This window comes from Nannobrachium achirus (genome assembly GCF_963921795.1).
Source record: "Nannobrachium achirus genome assembly, chromosome: 12".
Taxonomy (NCBI): Eukaryota; Metazoa; Chordata; class Actinopteri; order Myctophiformes; family Myctophidae; genus Nannobrachium; species Nannobrachium achirus.
The window spans coordinates 34415040-34431765 of record NC_137832.1 but is presented as its reverse complement, the minus strand read 5'-3'; the positions used below and the strand labels follow the sequence as shown (position 1 = coordinate 34431765).

General features: G+C 41.3%; 1 protein-coding gene across 1 annotated transcript in view; it reads left to right on the top strand.

Moving 5' to 3' along the window:
* Positions 1–16726, top strand: part of limk2 (LIM domain kinase 2) — a 31265-nt gene that overhangs the window by 6316 nt on the left and 8223 nt on the right. Inside the window, exons 3-7 of the mRNA XM_080739470.1 lie at positions 6069–6204; positions 13471–13580; positions 14144–14332; positions 14677–14782; positions 15933–16147. Of these exons, the coding sequence (XP_080595596.1) occupies positions 6069–6204; positions 13471–13580; positions 14144–14332; positions 14677–14782; positions 15933–16147 (756 nt within the window). The remainder of the gene's footprint in view (positions 1–6068; positions 6205–13470; positions 13581–14143; positions 14333–14676; positions 14783–15932; positions 16148–16726) is intronic.

The following is a 16726-nucleotide window of genomic DNA, read 5'->3' as shown; positions in this document are numbered from 1 at the left end:
CTACAGATGTGCCGTTTCGATGCTTCGGTATTTGATGCGCGCGACGCCGTCAGCGGTGATATTGTGGTTGTCTGCTGCAAAAATCTCCGCCGTTTTGTCTGTCTCATACATAGAGTTATGGGGTCTCATACTATGACTAGCCCTGCTGCTAGCCGCATCACACACTGACTGACTGTTGTCAGCGCATTCGCTTCCTCACTCTCTATACTACGGAGCGCACCGAGGCTCAAACATCAGCTGCGTTAATCGCACGTTAAAAAAATTCTCGGCATTAAAACGATTGTGAGTTAACTAGTTAATAGCGCACTAAATTCGACAGGTATAATATATATATATATATATATATATATATTTGTATTGTTTTATTGTAACTGTGATCTCCCTGGGTAAGATGGAATTGAACACACACACACACACACACACACACACACACACACACACACACACACACACACACACACACACACTCGCTGTTTGATTTGTGGTGAAAAGTCAAACGCTCCCTCTCTATCTTCTGAGGCCAGTGTCATTGACCCTCCCAATTTGTTACTTACTACTACTCCAACACAGGAATTCATTCCCCTTGGAATGTGTATCTGAGGAAACGAGTGATACACGAGTGTTTACCTTTTGATGTTTGTGTAGGCAGGTCTTGCATTGTTAGGATAACCACCTGAGTTTAGTGTGACCCCCCCCCCCCCCCCCCCCCCCCCACACACACACACACACACACACACTCACAAACTGACCAGTTCCTATGTTACAGGCAGGAGGAGGTCTTGTGCTTTAGGATCTGTCATATGTTTTCTTGTTTTTGTTGTGTAATACCGTACCTAGCATTTTGCTATAGTTATCAGTTGTTTTCGTCTGCTGAGACAGTTTGTTCAAGGATTGGATGTACTCTTAAATGAATTTACAGGCTCCCTGCCAAGGACGCACTGAGCTAATGTTGTGCAATTGCCATTTACATCTTGAATGATAATGTGTATTTCAGATACAGTTACAGTATCTTCACACCTCACTCATGCCTTATGTCTATACTTGAATGTATCTTCAGTTAGCATAATTAGGAAATTCAGACCCAGCTAAGTGAAACCTGGCAGATCTGTCCGTGAGTAACGCCTCAATGTCTATAGCTGACCTGTTGTGACATCACATTGTGGACTCAATGACCAAGAAGCCTGTTCTGGCAATCATATGTAGATCCCTGATGTCATCAATATTAAGCCCATATTTGGAATTGGCCATATATGGATGCTCCATATGGCCAAGACAGAATTCATTTGCAAATCAGGACAGCTGACTATCATCACCTGGATCTCCATATATGAAGATCACAATACTGACCTCATCAAACCCTGGATATCCATACATGGATATGACTGGATCATCACTTACTGTAGATCTCCATATACTGTATGGAGCTGGTCAATACCTCTACATCTGACCTCACAGACTCCATACACGCACCCATGTGCACGCACCCATGTGCAAAACCTCACGCACCCATGTGCGCGACCTCGCCCTTTAGGGCCAGGTTGCTTCTCGCCCTTAGAGCCCTTAGGGCGATTTACTGGTAAATCATGGACTTATTGTCCTGTCATTATATTATATTGGCAACAATAGAGCTGGCACTAAACATAAAATGTATTCTCAAGGCCCACTTGTAAGCAATGTTTACGATGTATTTACTAAAACCGTGAGTGAAGAAGGGATGTTATCTGTTATTTTTAGTCATTTGTTTTGTCTGGTAGTATGTCGTTTCAGTCTTCCATCAGAAAGAACTCTTAATAAGATATTGTGGCCATAGCCCAGCTGTGGGTAGGGCAGCATTGCCCATACAGTCCCCTTCACTAATGTGATCTTTATCATGGCAGACTGTCAGCACCACTTCCCCACATCTTCCCGGTGATTAATCAGTCTGAAATTCTCTTTTTCATTTTGCTGTGAAATGCGGTGTTACAGTAGCTAATTTTACTCTTAGTGGGAATGTTAAGCTGTATTCTGTGTCTGATGCTAACCAATAATTCTTGATGTTTGACCAATATTCTAGATAAAAATTATTTGCAAAATCTTGAAATCAATTTGAAAAACTTAGATGAAAGTTGAGTTTCTATTTGAGAACATTTAACGTATTAGTAAACAAATAAGAATAATCACAAATAACAATTTTACAGATATATTTTATAGTATATATTAAGAACATAAACTGAAAAACAACATTTAACTTTAATTATACAATCGACAACAAACATGTATAAAATACTGACATAAACATTTATTTTATTTAGCATGTGAACGCTGTCCAAAAAGTTAAACAAATAGCCGATCTACAAGCTCACAAGGCATCGGATTTGGGGTGTCACCAATGCCAGGTTGAAAGTGGGTAAAATTGCATTATGCATTGGCTGCATAATTGCCGATTATACCAAGTATGTCAAAAAAGTCATATAATTACCAATATATTGGCCAAATCAATATATCGGTCGAAGTTTGGCCTCTAATACAAATACCATGACTGCTGATGTTAATGAAATCAAACACCGCTGTGTGTACCCGAAGATGGTTGTACCACAGACCATAACTTCCTGCATATTCTCTGTCCTTCCAACTAAAGCAATAGAGAAAGGCATATGTGGTCTCTCCACATGTTGCCACTGCCAAGAAGCTTTTTAATCTCTGGGATCATCTGTCCCAATGTTTATAAGCCTGAATAAACTATAGCCTACCTGCTGCACTGCACCACTATGCATTGTAGACACCACTACAATGCATGGGTGCGTTTGGAGTGTTAATGCAATAAATATACTAGAGCTGAGTAATGGTCTGAATCCACTTCTGAGCTGAAAGTCTCCAAAAATGTGAAAACACCAAACAATTTCGTCCTCATAGAACTTTGTTTGTTTCAGTAACACCTGTCGAAGCCAAAAGACATTAGACTTTGTTTGGAGTATACTACAGACTTAAGTCTTTAAGTGCAAGACATGCTCCTTCTGACATCCAACCTTTTTTCCGGAAAGGGAGGTGATGATAAACTACATTTCAACTAATTCTGAACTTCCGACACTCCCCCAGACACTCCTGCAGCCCCAGATTTCATGACTTTCCGAAGTAGTTCGGAAAGCCTGTGCAAAATGGAAGTTTTGTCCAACGTCGGAAGCAGCATGTATTGACCCTCAACCTTTAGAAACTGTGGTTTCAATGTGCCGATCCTGAATTTGGTTGAAACAAGTAACAACTAGAAGCAGTGCTCTGCCGAGCACAGGTCTGCACCAGTGCAGGTGTCCTGGTGGCGCTATAATAGGCCAATGTAAAAAGGGTGGCATGTGTTCTTCGCCAATCTTAGACCTTTCATGGCAATCGGACGCTGCATGCATGATTTGAGGCATTGTGTTCCAAAAATGTGTTACACTAAAGTCTACCTGCTGGTGGCGCTATAACAGGCCAATGTGAAAAGGGTAGAATTGGTTCCTTGACCTAGTGGGAATATGTGTGGCAAACTTCACGGTAATTGCAAGCTGCATTGATAATTTTTAGGCATTTTGTTCAAAAACTGAGCAATCCTGCAAACTTTGGAAGCCAATATTAGCCAATTAGGATGGAATATGAAATAGCAGATGGAATGGTCTTGATCACTTGACTATAGAGATAATGTGTACTCATTTGCGTGATTGTTGGAGTTAATCTGATGGAGTAATAGCAAAGAAAGTGTTTTACCATAGTTGGCCTCCTGGTGGCGCTATAAAAGGCAAATGTGAACAATGCAGGGCAGAGATTTATCCTTAGCCTCTATGGAATACACATACAAAGTTTTCCAGTTATCGGTGGAGTTAATAGTAAAAACACAAATTGCCCTGTTATAGTGCCACCATGTGGCTGATTTGAGAAATTTCAATTTGCATGATTTGTGGACAAAATCTCTAGGAGTAGTGTACATAAATGTGTTTTGGTGGCGCTAGAACAGGGCCATGTGAAAAATGTGGGGCAGAGGTTCTGAATTGGCATCCAGGGAGTGAGTGTGCACAGTTTGGCAGAGAACAAGCCAACGGCGCCGGAGATTAGCTGGTAACAGACGGACGGACGCACACACAGACGCACGGGCGGAAGGACAGGGGCGAAAACATACTCTCCCCCATGTCTTCGGCTGGTGGAGACAATAAAGGACATCCAGTTCTGTAATATAATCTCTAAAAGAAAGGTTCATCATTGTGTTTATTTTGTTCTTAGTCTGCAGATAACTTGCAAACGTTCCATCGCCATTCAGTCCAGAACCATAACATTTCTCTAGTTGAAGAGTCAGGATTCAGCTTAAGTATAAACTCGGCATGTATCAGTTCCATTTGGTATTCCGCTGTGGAATAAGTTAAACCTTGATTTAAAAGAATAACAACTAGATGGAAAGTCATGAAACCATGCAAATACAAACATCAAGCGAAACTCAATCTCACATGACTAATCCATGGACTTTACCCTGGCAGATTACATTTTCTTGATTATCTTTTACAAACTCACAAATAGTTGTCAAATTGGTGCTTCATTATCTCTGCAAACAACTGGCTAATTTTAAAATGCTGGAATGTGGCAAATTGTGGTGCAGATTTGGATGTTGGTAGTTTTTAAATTGGTAATAAAGATATTACAATGGTTCAGCCGCTATTATCCGTTGCAGAGTTATAGCCAATTAAATGTGGCTTGTTTTAGCCAAAGCAGAGAGATTATTATTATTATTATTTATTTTTTGGAAACAAGAGTAATGCATCTAGTTTTTGTTGAGATCACATGTCCTTTGGCTGTACTCTTCGGTGATGCTGGGCTGGGATCATTCACAGACTGCAGACCTGCCCTCTATCACCACGGAAATGAGGCCTTGACAAGTGACAGTCTTTGGCACTGTGGACCTCGGACAAATTGACTAGTATACTCGTCTTTGGCAGTGAAAGAATCAAATATATTCAATATTCAAAATAAATTTCTGAGGAATGTTAACAGCCCTATGCCTTTGCCATTGTTCTTTATATTTTGATTGATGTCTGTCTAACTGGGCAATTGGGAATATCAGGGGGTGACTAATATCAAGCTTAATTTAGTCTTTTCACATTTTTAGCAACCATTAACACCACTCTGACTGAGTTGCTGGGGAGGAGTATATTCTTAAGTGTGCAAAATGAGGGCACTTTGGTGGTGCAGGGTTAAAGTACAGGTACTTGTCCACCACCACCGCAGAGACCATGGGTTCAAATCCACTGTGGTGCATCCGGTTTGGCTGAGCGTCTCTACTCTATACAAACACAATTGACCCGTGTTCGGGGGAGAGGTATTCTGCACTCTGCAGAATTTCTCTCTCAGATTTCTCTTGCTGTGAATTGTGAAACTTCAGCTTTAGGTTGTTCTTCCTGATATATGACCTAGCCAGTTCAGCAGCTTACATGCAAGACATAGCATGTCTCAGGAACAAGCTACTTCTAATACATTTACCTTCATGAACGCAGACAAAGTACATGCTGTCATGCAGGAGAAAGGGCCTCCAGCTAATGTTCCACTCCTGTCTAACCTGGGAGGAGAAAGTATCATGTTCAGCAGTGATTGATGCCTCCTCCAGCACCATCTCCCTTCTTCTCATTGTTGAAATCCTTTCACTAGTCTGTAATATAAGGTATCTGTTTGAAGAAAATGAACTACCGGTAAATTGCCATTTGGGCATCTATCCAAGCCTTTTTTCATTTTTTTTATGGCTGGTTTCTTTGGCTTTTTTTCTGGTAAAAGTATTGACTAACCATGTATGCATGCACGTTTTTAAATACTAAATGACTCTCTGGTCAATCAATGAGATTCTTTGTGAAGGCTTGACAGATATCGTTCAGATATTACTTGGATATACCCTTGTAGTTGTCAACATGCCTTTGAAATCATATGCTGGGCTTTGGCCTCTGGCAGATCACCTTGAAGTAGACCGTTTGATGGGTGGAAAAATCCTCTGCTAAAAAACACCATCCGTTCACTCTTTTCCCTTCACTTCCTTTATTTCCTGCATAGGACAGTTACCAAGTGTATGGTTTTCCTCTCTACAGGTGTTCTGTGTGCTGTGACCACCTGACTAACTGGTACTATGAGAAGGATGGCAAGCTGTACTGCCGCAAACACTACTGGGAGAACTTTGGGGAGATCTGTCATGGGTGTTCTCTGCTAATGACTGGTCCTGCCATGGTAAGTCTGCTGTAAATGTACATCATCCCCTAATGCCTTTTGCACAAAGATTATTACTCACTCAGTCAGTATTCTGCTGTTTTGTACCTATTTTAGTTCCTGTTCTAATAAACATAGGCCTAAAACGCTAACCATGTTAAGTACTTGACCAGGTTACAACACAAAGTAAAGTCCTGTGTTAATTCAGCCCTTGAAGAAGAGTTATATTAACACTCATGACTTTATTGTGTTGTAGGCCATTGGTCCCAAACAGAGTGCCATGAGACAAGTCTAGGTGTGCCTTGTGATTTCTTTTGACAACCCCACATTATCGCAATATATACTGTACAACCGTACAAAAAGTCATAAATTATATTTCAGAAGCAGAAATTTGGCACTGATCGGTTCAGTGGTTTGCAAGATTACTTCGGAGGAGTCCGGACACACAGATACACAAACCGACCCTTTTATAGACAGTTAGCCTTTTGCAGAGCCATGCCTTAAAAAATGGGGGCAGGTCCGTCTCAAAGTGAAAGATGAATAGATGCCTACTCAAAGTGAAAGAGTGATGGGTGCATATAGTTGAAGCAACGCAAACAAATAAACTATAAAAACAAGGTCAATCATGCGTTGCTAGTACATTGTACTGAAAGTCTGTCACAATGACAGTGTAGCCAGTAGAGGACAGGACATACTGTAAAAATAGACAATATATTCGTCAATCGCGATTATTTTGTATGGCGATTATTTTGTATGGCGATTAATCGTCTCCAGAAATTCCTAATCGCGACAGCCCTAATCTCAATGGAAAATAACAAATAAGCCTTGCCTTACCTGAGTTTCCTTTTAGTTGACATTGTATCAGTGAACTGTACTGCCATGAAACTGTACCTTTTCCTTTCCTAAACTTCTAATAAATACTTCAGTCAATCAATCAAAAGGCATAAACCATCAGCCCAGGCGAGTTTCTTTCCGGCGACTCTTCTGGTATTCTGTATAGGAAGGGTGTCTGATAAATGAATATTAGATATCTAAATACTGAATCAAGCGACTTAAAATCTGTCCAGGGTGGTCACAAAAGCCTGAATAGATGATAAAATGAACAAAAATGTTTTTGAAAGTGAAATATCCCTTTAAGAGTGATCAGAGAAATAACACAAGTTACTGAGGTTCTTTATGAAGTGTGAGATTTTTACTTTGGTGTGCCTTGGGCATAAAACGTTTGTAAACCACTGGTATAGGCTGTACTGAGGTTAGACTCTTTAGTGTTGTGCTTTAATAAGATTCATTGCATGTTTTCATGAAGACATTGCCAATGTTTCCCCTCAAACTCAACTTAAACTAATTCCTTAGAAAGAGTGGGTCAAAGCTCTCCATGTTCCAGTTCCTCCCCCAGTGATTTGAGATCAATGCTACTAACATTCATAAGAATATCATGCAGGCTGGTTTTGTGGTGATTACATACACAGATGAGCGATGCCTTACACACTGAGCTGCTGTGGAACAAAGCAGCTTGAGCCTTTGACCTCATCTGTGTATTAGCTACCCCCCCTTGCTCGCCTCGAGGCCTGCTCTGTTCTCTTTACAGAAGTCCTTCACAGTCCATTTCCAGAAGTATAGACTGTCACTGGACCTAGTGGGGACCTGGAGAGGGAAGAACACGAGTTGGTTTGGAGTGCTTCCATTACCTAGCTTAAGTCCACCGCAGTGGGATGGCTGTGTAGATGCAGTACTACACTACCTCGTCTACCACTACCCACAGTGTTTATTGATGGATTTTTCTCCAGTGGTGTAATTACATGTTATTACATTTTCCGGTTAATTTCCTTTGTATTGCTTATATTTTACACATTTTCTAGTTGATGACACACAATGTGGGATAAATAAAAGAACTAACTAATGTTCCTTTGAACTAATTGATTCCGACGCTAATTATCCAGAATCTTTTGACTGGTTTTCATACAGTAGCTATTCCTTTAAATAAACAGGAAAAAGTAAAGGAGCTGCTCAATTTCTGTTAACACATCGAGTGCCCGGATGTATGACGTGTGTGTGTTGCTGGTGCCCATGGCAACGCGTCATTCTGCCTACCGGCGAGAGTACTGGCGAGAAAAGTAATCCGAGTAAATGTAATCGGAGTATGTCCTGTTTATTTCGCGAAAATCTTTTCTTTCAGTCAGGACCGTTTTTTATCATTTCTAAGCCACATTGTTTGTGTTATGGCAGGTAGAAGAGGCTGCCGTTTTGAAATGAAAGTGATTTAAAAGCTAGATTAGGAGAAAACCACGTTTTTGTGCAGCCGTTAGACAGGAAGTCAACGAGACACACAGCGCGTCCGGGTGACGTAATTGCGCGCTGCATGTTGGGAAATGGAGTTTGTTTCATCACCGCGGCAGCCAAGTGCAGTAGCTACAGTACAGTATAGTTTACTGTACAACGCGTCAAACGCGTCGTGGGCCTCCAGCGACATCAAAGAGATTGGCTTGTAGACACCACGTGGGCAGCCGATGTGTTAACAGGCTGACATGAAGGTTTGTCAATGAGACAAGAAATATTTAAGAATGAAATAGAACAGAGTTTATTGAATAACAGAAAGAGGCACTGATCCACGAACAATGGGTTATGCATTAAACAGTGTAGGTGAGGTAAGTTACAATGATATTGGGTCAAGGCAAGTTAGTCTGTCTTTCTCAAATAGGTGTTTATCCCAGTATTAGGAAATTAGATAATGGGTTTGGTATGGAAAGAGAATCTCAGCGTTTCGTTGGTGTTAGTTAATGCATTTCTTTCTTTCTTTCTTTCTTTCTTTCTTTCTTTCTTTCTTTCTTTCAGCACTTAGAAATCCCCATACACTGTTAGAGGCTTTAAAATAGTTAGTGCTAAAATAAAATGTTACATATTTGTAAAATTTCATATAAAGTCTATTTTCTTTTGAAAAGGTTGATGGCATCATCCTTTGAAACAAGCAGGGTTATTTTTGCTTTAACTGGTCTAATGTGGAGTCTGAACTGAAGGGTTCTGTGCCACCAAGCAAAACACATAATGAACCTCTTTCTGTTTAGTCTTGGCATCTCTCTAGTCTCTACTAGTCCATGTAGCCAAGTATTTTTGGCAAGCTTGAGTTGGCAGCCACTTACCAAGCAACAGCACCATCATGGGCCCTCAGCTGGGACAAGGCATGCCAAGCTGTTTCTGCTAGTTGTGAGTGCTGTGGTATTCGAAGGGCTTTCTGCTGAGCAGATTGAAGCAAACTGTTTTATTCCACAAAGGGATTTTTTTTTTAGTGGGTGCTGTGACATTTTACTGTTCTGTCACATTGTAAATCTAAAATTAAACTGCTTTGATAATCTCTTGTTTTTCTGCTTAGAGGGGAAAATGTACAGCAACAAAGTCTTATAATATAAGTCTTATAACTCGCGCCCGAGTCGCGTTTGATTTTAACCACTTTAACCATTATTTTATGCTTTAACTTTAGAAAAATAGCAGATATACAAGCTCACAGCGCGGCACCGAGTGCCGCGCTGCGAGCTTGTAGATCTGCTATTTTTGAAAAATCGTGAAAATGAGTGCAAGTCTTTGAATATCTTTGACCCGATCTTTGACCCGACTTCTAAATCCTTCTTCTAAATCATGTTGTTCTCAAAATTTTTCATGTCATGGACCCCCAAAATTACAGGTATTAAGAAAAACACCCCATTCTGTAGTTGCATGCACAAAAAATAGGCACGTGTTTTCACACTCAGTGAAAACCTCGGTCTTTCTTCCCTGTTACCCAACGTTGCCACCAGTGTGCGTGGGCATGTTGAAGCTTGTTGTGACTGGGGTCAGTGATGTTGTTCTTGCCTTGCAGCCAGGGAGTCACGGCCAGACTACTTGAAGGTTACACTCATTTGGCTTACATCACCCAATGCTTACCGTAGCAGGAGGGAATCCTTTCTCAGCACTCTGATTCACAGTCCACACGGAAACATAGGGGGGAAAGAAAAGCTGGTTCAAATGTTGTACATTCTTTCAATTCATTTTCCCTTGTTGAATTTTTAATTTGTATTAGTGTGCGTTGTAGACCAATGAGAGAGGGGAAATCTTGCTATTTCTACGTTTCATTAGTTCGACAAAGGGTTAGGTTTTAGGGTTAGGTTTAGGCATAGTTTTACTGAGGTTTGGGTTAGGTTTAGGCATAGTGGTTAACGGCAGGGGCGGCATAGCCCAGGGGTAGAGAAACCGTTATTAGAGCACGAAGGGTTCCCAGTTCGAATCCGGGCTCCCCCTGAGTTAATGTCGAAGGGTCCTTGGGCAAGACTCTGAACCCCACATTGCTCCCGGTGAGCTGGTTGGTGCCTTGCATGGTTTCCTCTGCCACCGGTGTATGAATGTGTGCGTGAATGTAATGCACAATCTCTGTAAAGCGCTTTGTATAAAAGCGCTATATAAATGCACCATTTACCATTTACCATTTTAACATTCACCAGGTTAGCAGTCACCAGCATCGGCAGGTTAGCTTTTCACCAGGTTAACAATAACATTCACCATCATCGAACTACTGGGACGTCAAACAAATGTTATGTCGCAATATCGACACGCTCCCATGAGAGACTTGTTCTACATTGTAGACCATTGTTTCTCAATTTTTTTTTGGCTTGAGTTCCCCCTTTCCCTGATTTCTGAATCCAAGTACCCCCTTTACCCGACAACAACATTGTTCCCATGAAATTGCAATTAAGAAAAAAATAGTGGTAGGCCTATATGACGCTATAAATCCCCCATTTAAAGAATATAAATCACAAGAAATGGAGTGAAAGAGTTGTAGAGATTTATTTTCAACACCGTGGCCAAAACATTTCAATCAAGTTTTCATGTCTATAACTTTCAAGCACATCCCAGGTGCCTGGCACTATGTAATTTGGGGTAGCAACTATAAGGCTCACACCAATTTCTCCATGTGTCATCATTAAACATAGCAGTAAATGTTTTTCCCCCTCCTAATTCAATGTTTTTTTTAATTCTTTAACAATGAATAATATGTTTTTTGGGGCATTTTCTTGAGTACCCCCTGCTGTACTTCCGCGTACCCCTAGGGGTACACATATCCCCATTTGAGAAACACTGTTGTAGACTAATGACTTAAAATCCAGAAATGAACCTGATGTTGCTTTTTCACAAACATGGCTGACAATTAAAGGGGAAGACCACCCATTTTCAATATTGAACTATGTCATTAATATCCCTTGAGGAGTTGTGTGGAAATAGAAAAAAGTACCCCCCCTTCTGTGTTGCCTAGAACTGGAGGATTGATTTTGGGGTTTGTATTGTAAAGTACAACTTGATGACATCACACCGTTGTACTTTACAATACAAACCCCAAAATCAACCTTCCAGTTGTAGGCAACACAGAAGGGGGAACTTTTTTCTATTTCCCCCCACCTCTCTACGTTATATTAACTAGCCCTTACCCATTCAAAGATATGAGCTCCGAAATGATGTGCAGTGTGTGGGTTATGGGATGTGCACTGTGCACACAGTATATGAGGGATGGAAAGTAACTTTAACTGGTGCTTGCATGATAATATGTAGGAGCATCAATGTAAGAAATACCCGTTTGGTTTAATGGCTACAGAGATACTGTGTACCGATCTGCATGATTTTTGGACAAAATCTGTAACAGGGCCCCCCCCCCCCCACACACACACACACACACACACACACACACACACACACACACACACACACACACACACACACACACACACACACACACACGCACACACACACACACACAGCTGGTTAAACATGTTGCCTCATGCTAGATGCAGAATAGATATGCCTCAAGCTAGATGCAGAATAGATATAGATACACCATAAAAATGCTAATATACAGCATATGATTTGTGAAAGTGACAAACGGGCTTCACAGTTATGTCAGGTGTGTTCATATGCTAATGGTGATGCGATTTCAGATCAATTGCTCCAGCCACTGAGGAGAAACGCTGTGACAGACAGACAGACAGACAGACACTCACTCAGACAGACATTTGGAAAATTATATGTTTGATGACATAGTTCAATATTGAAAATGGGTGGTCTTCCCCTTTAAGCTTCCACTTTCTTTTCCAACGTTCTGTCACCTCTGATGCTGTCTGTAATAACTTGTTTTGTGTTTCAATATTGCCTGTAATACAGTACAGGTGTCGTTGTCATTGACATATCTGCCTGCTTTTCTACCAGACAACTTCACAACTATAAAAATGCATTTGTTTGAAGATCAAGCTGCGCTAACATCCCAAAATACATAACCATTTGCTTTGGTTAGCTACTTAGAATTGTGTTACCCTTGAGCAAATCACTTTGAGCAAAGACATCTATACCCTACATAGTTGAACAGTTCAGGGTTCCCAACCTGGTATAAAGTACTATATGAAGGCTAAGTCGTTGCTGCATGTCATTAGCGACTTTAAGCAACGCTATGGCAATGGCAGATGACAACGGTGACCGGAAATGATCAGCGCCCGATAGATAAACCTGCCGCTGTCGCGGCCGTCTCTACAACGCCAGAAGGTCCCTTCCCACGTAGCGTCTACTCCGTCTGCTGCGTTGACGCGTCGCCATGGGAACCAAGGCGTTCAGTGAAAGGGGTGGGACCCCGTCGCCGACGGCTGTTTGCTTAACTTTAACCGCTACGGCGATTACGTCATAGCAGCCGTAGTCCTGCCTCGCGTTGCGTAAACTGGCTATTATCATTCTCCCTCCCTCTCTCTGTCCTGCCTTTCCTGTCTTCCTATTCACAGTCAAATAATGGGGTGTATATGAAGTTGCCTGCCACATTGCCCTTTAATGCCTGGATAGAAGATGTTGTGTCATCTTGCATGCGAGGGAGAGAGAAAGAACAGCTGGTTGGGAGTGTAAGACAACTCATAGAAAGGGAAATGGAACTGTCATTAAGGCGGTGTGTTCCCAGTGTGTTCGTGAGAACATCACCCGGGGATAGTGTGAGCTGGCAATGGGAGGTGTGACGAGAACATTGGAGAAGGGAGTTGCTTAGGACTGTATAGGCAGTGATATCATAGCAGATTCCAGACAGGTGGAGGAGGGTTAAGCAGGTGTTACTGGATGTGTCATACTCAACCAGAAGAGGCGGGTGGCATGCACCACTGCATATCATAACGCACTTCTCCTGAAGAGCAGAGCTCGGTGCAGCAGAGAATGCTCACCTTTGAGATAGCACCGCGTCCTTCTTTGAGGATATACCTTGACTGTAGCATGAAGATCAATCCAATGCATTTGTCCTCCCAGGTGGCCGGAGAATACAAGTATCACCCAGAGTGCTTTGTGTGTCTAAGCTGCAAGGTGGTGATTGAGGACAGGGATACATACGCCTTGGTGGAACATTCCAAACTGTACTGGTAAGACCTTTTATTATTATTATTGTATTATTATTATTACACTTATTATTATTAATAAAGTTGTTTGTTCATTTATTTTTATGTTGCTGCAGATTTTTATGGAGTATTTAGGCATTATCTGCTGACAGAATACAGAATATGGTTTATTTAGCAGAGTTTCTTTGTTTGCGTCTTTTCGTGTTTGAGTCCTTATACCATTCCTGCTGTATTTGTTTGGTGAATGAACTGGTGAAAGATTGAAAAGTAACACGTTGTCACTGTAGCACTTATAACTATTTCTCCTGTTCGGATGAGCAGTGAGCACTGCATCATATCAGCGATTACTAATAGTTTTTTAATTTTGATTATGAGTTCTTGGTTTGATATTATTACACTTTTAATTGTAATGCACACATTAATGTAATTTTAAAAAAATATTAATTAATTTTTTAACAAAATCTGGAGCTTTACGTGGACATATTATTAGATCAATTACACCTTGGTAATGTTTCACAGCTGTTTGTCTTTATTCTGTTACTTTTAATTTGGGACCATACTTTACTAATGCCTACACTTGTGTGCAGCGGAAAATGCTACAAGCAGGTGATCCTCACACCCATGTTGGAGAAGTGTTCGTCTGACTCGGTCCTAGACTCCCTTCCACACACAGTGACTCTCATCTCCATGCCTTCTGCTGCCAACGGCAAGAGGGGCTTTTCCGTCAAAGTGGTGAGGGACGTGGCCAGCGGCTCAGCCAGTGTCCAAGTCAAAGAGTAAGTGTCCCTTCTCTGGTGGCACTGCAGGGACAGTGTGCCCAATGCTGCATTACGTGACACTGATTATAGGCTTTCTAAATAACAGGATGCAAGTGTGTGTCGGTCTCACTGAATACATAAGCTTGTAGTTGAGCTTTTAAAGCTTGTTGATGCAACCTTTACCAGCTCAAGTGTATGAACAATGTTGTCACAGATCGCAGACACTGTCCTATGTTGTCCGTGTCTGTGTTTACTGGCTGAATAACAGACATGAGCTTCTTTGAAAACAACAAAAACGACAATCCATTATATTCTTTATGTGCATTTGATAATATACAACTATTGGTGCTGTGTTGCTCCAGGGTTCGGGGGATGCTTATAAGTCCAGAGATGCGGAATGCGATCCATGTTGGAGACAGGATCCTGGAGATCAATGGCCTTCCAGTGGGGGCCTTGATGGAGGAGGAGGTGAGTTTGTACATCCCTTATACGGAAAGTTCTGTGTTTATAAATGTGTATGTTGTATTGATACACATACGGTTGAGCTTATAGGACTAGATATTACAATCCCTTAGATAATCAGTACTTGTGTAACATAAACTGTTGCTAAAGTACAGAACAGTACATGAGATCCTGTTGAGATTCCACACGTTCCTCCATCATTTACACATTCTTTAGCAGGGAGAGTAGGGTATCTGGCATGACTCCAGTGGCTCATTCTCATAACCTTACCTCACCATAACATACATTCCATTTCTGGCTTCATTCACTTCTTAAAAACTTTCCTTCCCACCTATCCTGTTTTCCCTGAGGTGCATTCCAATAATAATTTATCTGCTGCAGTGAAACGTAATTAGAATTCTTAAAGCTGTACTGTGGAAGCTGCTCAACTAATGGTCAGTAGCGGTATTGCTTTTTTCGGCCGGAGTCGCCGCGGACCTCCGGAACGGACCACCGCGGCCGTCACGAGCACCTCCGCCTCGCCGATACGCATCCGTAGAGCCGTCTCCCGTCATTTTTAGACCAGGATTGAGGGAGTAGCAAGCAAGATTCCTTCACCAATGTAAACACAGTTGCTGAGGGAAGCTACTTCCTTTAGAGACAGCAAGACTCGCTGTGATTGGCCGGTGGTGTATGATCTGCGCTGTGATTGGCCGGTAGTGTATCATGTGGGAGATGACATCATTTTGCCGGGAAATTCTCCCCCCCTCACAACTCATAGAAAACATATAAAGAGAAGGCTTCAGAAGCTGAAAATAACAGAGTGGGTGTTCTAAAACTTTAGCGATTTAACAGTTAGGACAATTTTAAGATTTGTTTTATAAAAAAAGTTACATGGTATAACTTGCTACGAGAGTCCTGTTGTACAACTGAATTTCATAACTAACCTAGCCTACTTAAAAGTAGGTTAGGTTATTATATTATATGTTTTATAAAGTGTCTTTGGGTACCTTGAAAAGCGCTATATACAGTAAGACTGATGTATTATTATTATTATTATGACTCGCCAGTCTTATTTTTTGCTAACCCATCCTTCTAAATTTGTTATGCCCATTGTCTTTTTAATTGTAAGACATTTGTAAGATAAAGATGCTTCACTTTCTTTTGTCATGTTCAGGTGGATGACCTTATCCATCAAACCAGCCATACACTGCACCTGCTGATAGAGTATGACCCAGTCAGGCAGCGTTTGGACAGGCTCAGGCTGGGGTCCTCACAGAGCCAGCTGGGAGTACCTGCCACCTCACGCATGCGCCTTTCTTCACCCTCTGATGCCATCCTAGAGAGGACGGATGTGACTGATGATGGCACTCTGAAGAGAAGATCATTAAGGTTTAGGCCTGAAATTATTTTATAGTTTAGCTATTAAAAAATAGCAGATATACAAGCTCAGAGCGCGGCACTCGGTGCCTCGCTGTGAGCTTGTAGATCTGCTATTTTTGAAAAGTCATGAAAATGTGTGCAAATCTTTGAATATCTCATTTTTAAAATGTAAACATTTGTAACTCAAATATTTGCTTCTGGGGGGTCCCTGATACAAAATATTTTGAGACAGGGGTCGGCAGCCAAATACATATAATTCTAGGGGTCCTTGACATGAAAGAGTTTGAGAACCACTGACGTAGAAACATGTTTTTCAAAAATGATTTAGAAGACACTTATAGAATCGGGTCAAATGTTCACAACTTTTCAAAAATAGCAGATCTACAAGCTCACCTGTGAGCTTGTAGATTGTAGATCTGCTATTTTTGAAAAAGTGTGCTTGTAGCTTGAGCTTGTAGATCTGCTTTTTAATAGTTAAAGCATAAAATAATAATATGCAATGATGCATACCCGGTCTAAATGGGTTAAGATACATTACAGTTGGCCAAGCAGCCAACACAACGTAATGCTTACAGAACAGAAATATTA